The 6,109-nt window shown below is 34.9% G+C and overlaps 1 protein-coding gene across 1 annotated transcript in view; it reads right to left on the reverse strand.

The window, feature by feature from the left end:
- Positions 1–6,109, reverse strand: part of LOC111086080 (Down syndrome cell adhesion molecule homolog) — a 166,399-nt gene that overhangs the window by 93,957 nt on the left and 66,333 nt on the right. The window contains exon 4 of the mRNA XM_022387543.1: positions 5,646–5,801. Coding sequence (XP_022243251.1) covers positions 5,646–5,801 — 156 coding nt within the window. The remainder of the gene's footprint in view (positions 1–5,645; positions 5,802–6,109) is intronic.

Genomic DNA, 6,109 nt, shown 5'->3' on the forward strand with positions numbered 1-6,109 from the left:
TCTTTTCTAAATATTAAACATCAGAGTCTGTACTGAATTCAACTTAGAAGAGTGCGTGTTTGGGTGTTCCTTCACCCATTAACCAAATGTGAAACGTTTCAGAGTCTGTACTGAATTCAACTTAGAAGAGTGCGTGTTTGGGTGTTCCTTCGCCCATTAACCAAATGTGAAACGTTTCAGAGTCTGTACTGAATTCAACTTAGAAGAGTGCGTGTTTGGGTGTTCCTTCACCCATTAACCAAATGTGAAACGTTTCAGAGTCTGTACTGAATTCAACTTAGAAGAGTGCGTGTTTGGGTGTTCCTTCACCCATTAACCAATGTGAAACGTTTCAGAAAGGAATACAAATGTAACCCATGTAATAGTATAATCAATATAGGAAAATCGAAAACTGGCAAAACAACACACCTGGGCCATGTGACCAAATTGGGTGATATCAGTTTTGCATACAACAAAATCAAAATCCTAAAACAAAATTCCAGATGATTCTTTGTTAGCCTCATAATATACAGAACCAAAGATGTGCAAGCACCACATGAATATCTTCTAACACCTTTCAGATGTCTGTTAATGTCATCTTAAGATGGAGCAATGACTGCTCTGAAAGTTCACATGTTCAGCCTATTTAGTTAACTTCAGCCACATATCTAATGATACCATCTTAGTGTGGAGCAAATTTCACAGCACTGTTTAGTCTGAAAGTTTACCTGTTATACCTATTGAGTTAACTACTGTCAAATGTCTGTTGATCTCATCTTAGTGTGCAGCAAATTTCACAACACTGTTTACTCTGAAAGTTTACCTGTTATACCTATTGAGTTAACTACTGTCAGATGTCTGTTGATCTCATCTTAGTGTGCAGCAAATTTCGCTGCACTGTTTAATCTGAAAGTTTACCTGTTATACCTATTGAGTTAACTACTGTCAGATGTCTGTTGATCTCATCTTAGTGTGCAGCAAATTTCACAGCACTGTTTTGTCTGAAAGTTTGCTTGTTATACCTATTGAGTTAACTTCTGCCAGATGTCTGCTGATCTCATCTTAGTGTGGAGCAAATTTCACAGCACTGTTTAGTCTGAAAGTTTACCTGTTATACCTATTGAGTTAACTACTGTCAGATGTCTGTTGATTTCATCTTAGTGTTGAGCAAGTTTCACAGTTCTGGCTAGTCTGAGCCTTGGGTTTTGAATACTGCCAGATGTCTGGTGATGTCATCTTAGGGTGTAGCAAGTTTCATAATACTGAAAGCTCACATATTTAGTCTAAAGATTTTGGATGTATAACCCCAATTGATAAGAAACCGATTGCTCACCGCAATACTTGACCTAATGTAAGCTCACGTTAGATAACCGTGTCTTCCATAACTAAGTTGAATGGAAACTGGACAATAAAACAATGTGTTTGAGTCCACTCTTAATAAAGTAACCCACACTTTAGACTGTTAATGCAGGAAAGTACTCGTAGCACGAATTGTTCGTGTAATAAGTCGTATTTTTTTGTCAATGTGGACAAAAACAAGATAGGCTGATTCAAGTGTATGTTTAACGCTTGAGAAAATTGATGACGTGATGAAGGTGCAGAGACTTTGAAACTATTTACATATACATAGGTAAAAATTTTCTATGGTCATTATCCATTTCAGTAATAACGAAGCGTGTATTTTGTAAAGTGATAACCTTGTTTTTTTATTTCTGAATTTGCGCGTAAAGCTACACAATGGCTATTTGCGCATAGCCGTTCCTAATATTGCACTGAGAGACTAAAAGGAAAAGAGCTAGTCAACAACACACACCACGAACTTTTATTAGACCGAGTAATAGGATTTGACCACCACTGTTCTAGCGCACCCACGGCCCCAGAGTAAGGAACGTGTTTTAACGGCAACAGAACTCGAACCATGAATCCTCAGGCTAAACTTTAAAAACTGTTAAAACTTTTCCATTATATTTGGACATGAAGTTCTTTAAAAATGTCGCTTTGCTTGTTCGACTTCGGTTCTTGCGATAATCTAGATGGTTCTCTCGGAGCGAAAAGATTATTATTATGTCAAGTTGTTGTCCACGTAGGGGTCACAGAGTAAAATGTCGTTTATTCATAGCGAGGGTAACCACTGATAATTCATCGCATTCTACTCATTGTAGGTTTCAGTTTTCTTGTGTGTTAATTCCTGAAATCACGTCTGTTTCGTTAGGTCACGTTACATTTTGATTCTCAGCCATGAAATTTATTTGAAATAACATAGACATTTCATGGCGTCGAAAATCATATGGATGTAATTTTGTTGTAATCCTCCCTCCCTTTTTGAAGAAGACACATTTCATTTTTTCCAACTTTGCATTGTTACTCACGCCATTATTTGTTTGTTTGTTTACTTGAATTTCGCGCAAAGCTACACGAGGGCTATCTGCGCTAGCCGTCCCTAATTTAGCAGTGTAAGACTACAGGGAAGGCAGCTAGTCATCACCACCCACTGCCAACTCTTGGGTTACTCTTTTACCAACGAATAGTAGGATTGACCGTCACATTATAACACCTCCACGGCTGAAAGGGCGAGCATGTTTGGTGGGACGGGGATTAGAACCTGCGACCTGCAGATTGGAAGTCGAGTGCCCTAACCTCCTGGCCATGCCGAGCCGAAACTGATTAAGATTAGAAGGGAAGCTTTTAATATCAGTCGTCCAGTTGGTAGAAACAAAGTCTGTGAAACAGGTTATAAGGCCTAAACTATGCACAGTGTTTTTACTTTATAAACTGTTATAAAGTGTTTTTACTTTAGAGAAATGCAATTAAACACTAACGAAAGTGTTTTCCTTTTTCCCAATCACTGTACTTAGGTACTTAAGAGTTTTCCACAACAAGACGGGTATTTTTTTCCAAATTAGCAAGGGGGTGGCTTATAATCAGTTTATAAGTTTAATTATTACTTTGAAACAAAAAAAAACAGATTCTCTGCGGTTGAGTAATAAAAACATTACACCGTGCATTAGTAAATGGAAAGTAGGCTTACCTGACTGTGTCCACTCAACTTTAGTGCAGTCTCAGAATCGAACACTCTAGAAAGCAGAGATCTGCACACTTTGATTCTTATTTGTTTAATACAGAATACATAGAGTAATAAAAATATATAATAACTAAACCCGTTTTCTAGTTTTTATATTCATATAGTGGGTTTATATGGAAAATAAACTGCAGGCAAGCACCAAATCGAAAATATGTTCCCCAAATTACTTCATCTTGGAGATTTTCATCAAGGTACTTCATCTAGGAAGTTTTCGCCAAATTACTTCATACAGGAGATTTTCGCCAAATTAATACATCTAGGAGATTTTCGCCAAATTAATACATCTAGGAGATTTTCGCCAAATTGATTCATCTAAGAAGTTTTCGCCAAATTACTTCACTAGGAGATTTTCGCCAAATTGATTCATCTAGGAAGTGTTCGCCAAATTACTTCATCTAGGAGATTTTCGCCGAATTGATTCATCTAGGAAGTTTTCGCCAAATTACTTCATCTAGGGTATTTTCGACCAAATTACTTCGTCTAGGAGATTTTCGCCAAATTGATTCATCTAAGAAGTTTTCGCCAAATTACTTCAACTAGGAGATTTTCGCCAAATTACTTCGTCTAGGAGATTTTCGCCAAACTGATTCATCTAGGAAGTTTTCGCCAAATTACTTCATCTAAGAGATTCTCACCAAGTTATTTCATCTAGGAGATTTTCGCCAAATTACTTCATCTAGGAGATTTTCGCCAAGTTACTTCATCTAGGAGATTTTCACTTCGTTCATGGTCTATTTTTCTGTGTTTGTAATACTGATAACCAGACAACATTATGAGACAAATAGTATCACATAGCAGAAGAAAATAGAGCTTATTTTTATAATTTTTTAAATGTAGCCTGTTTTATATATTTTTTACTTCTTTTTTTAAGTTATAATTATTTTCATTCTGGTGAAGCATGAAATGTTTTGATAAATATTTATAAAGACATTATTACGAAATTATATTCTCATTGATTTAATTTCGAAAAATAAAAGTAAAACAAAAAGAAAAATGCCAAAAACATTTCCAGAGATTATTTACAACAAAATATTTTTGTAATTAATTTTTTGTGTATTTAATTAAAGCAAACGTTCGAAAAACATATCACTGAATAGATTATCTATTATTCATAGTCACGAGACCTGTAAAGTGTATGTCTGTAGAGGTGCATTTAATAAGTTATTCTAAAAATTCATCATATTTCTTATCATAGTTCGAGAAGTAGGGGTTCTACTAAAAGGTTAATTTGAATATGTTTTATTTGTCACTTAATTCTTTCACGTTCTCTATTTTTCAGAGCCAAAAGAAATAAATAGCTTTTACTTACAAAATACGTCAGGTTTTCTGGATTCATTTTAAAACTATTAATATTTAAAAGGTCCCCAGTAGCTCAGCGACAAGTTTACGGGCTCACACCGCTAATAAACTGTGTTTCGATACTCGTGGTAGGCCATTGTATAGCTTTGAGCTTAACGACGAATAACAACAGATAAATATATATACAGTCGGGACACGAATTGATTTATGCTACTTCAAGTGGGATAAGCCTCCCAGCAACCGATGCGGATATTGTAATTATCGGGTATTATAGCTGCCAGTGTATGTTTGTATCTATCATTCATCTTTAGTTTGAATATACAAAAAACGAAAAATATTAGTGGCGAACATGAACTTGGTGAGCATAACGAGCCATCAAGAAGGGTTGTGCGTTAACTGGGTTATTTGTATTTGAACTTTGGAGCTCCAGAGGGAACCAGCAAGTTTCTGATAAAATATATCTCTTGACGAAATCAAAATTTTCCCGGTATGGAGAGTTCGTAATATAATTAGTTTAACTACAGGAAATTGATTGCACATGTTTTCACTCAATAAACACAATGGAGCCATGTGGATAATTTCATCACAACATTTGTAGGCAGTGAATATTAAAGTAATGAAAAAAAAGACATACATATTCAACAAGTTTTGAACTCCAAAGAAAAATGTTAACTCTCTTCATAACCGCTTATTATGTGCGAAATTATATTTAGGCCTCCGAGTTTCCAGTATTATAGATATCTAAGATTGACACAGATTTGTAGTCATAAAAAGGTAGTTTTGTATTATCTTCAATATAACGTTTTACCATAAACACTCCGGTACCGAATTTCATATTAAGTAAAAGATATCAAATCAAAATTAATTAAATAATTTACGAAATGAAAATATATTAAGATCTTAAAATGGTTGCATACGTATATACATATAAACTATACAAAATAAAACATGAACTTAAGAAAAACAAATATAACAACGAAGACAAAACAACAAAAATAACACTATAATATAAAGTTATAGTGTTAAACGTTATCTATTGTAACTTTGCTTTTAAGATATCTGCAGAACTATGTCATACAAATCAGTAGAGATACACTCTTCATCAGTTTTATCCTCAGTTCTCAAGCCCCACATGTTGCAGATATACTTAAAATATGGGTGGCCAGCGGGTTATATTAATAAAACAAACCACTGGAAGTAATACATAAACAGAGAGAAAACTGAGATACGTGCATTCGTAAGTATACCTTAATTTTTGTCTATTTCGGAGTTTCGAGACTCTTACCTAGAACTACAAGATGAGCCATGTTTTCGCTTCCTTTTGTTTCCCCAGTAAGGCGGTTTTTTGTAAAGCACCTGAAACTCTGTTGCCCGTCTTCTGTAGTTACACGATTGACATGTAATGTGCCATCCGGAAAGAGAATGTATTTGTCCCTAGAAACTGAAAAATATATATAACAAAGAAAAACAGTTAAATATCTTTCTCCGTTTCTTGTTCCATTATGAGAAAAATGACCGTTACAAACAAACTTAACGTTTATATCATCAAATCTAAGGCCCTGAGATATCGAACTAGTAAAGAACAAAAGACAATTGATGTTCGTATAGCATTCTCTTAGGTTTACTACGCATAAGTGTGGCTAGCTAAGGCTGTGATGTTTAAAGTCACCTTCATCTCCAAGCTGAGCAGATATAATTCAATTAGGTACATAGCTTTAATTAGATATCAGTAAAAACTGGCAGACTCGA

The sequence above is a fragment of the Limulus polyphemus genome, unplaced genomic scaffold (genome assembly GCF_000517525.1).
Source record: "Limulus polyphemus unplaced genomic scaffold, Limulus_polyphemus-2.1.2 Scaffold831, whole genome shotgun sequence".
NCBI lineage: Eukaryota > Metazoa > Arthropoda > Merostomata > Xiphosura > Limulidae > Limulus > Limulus polyphemus.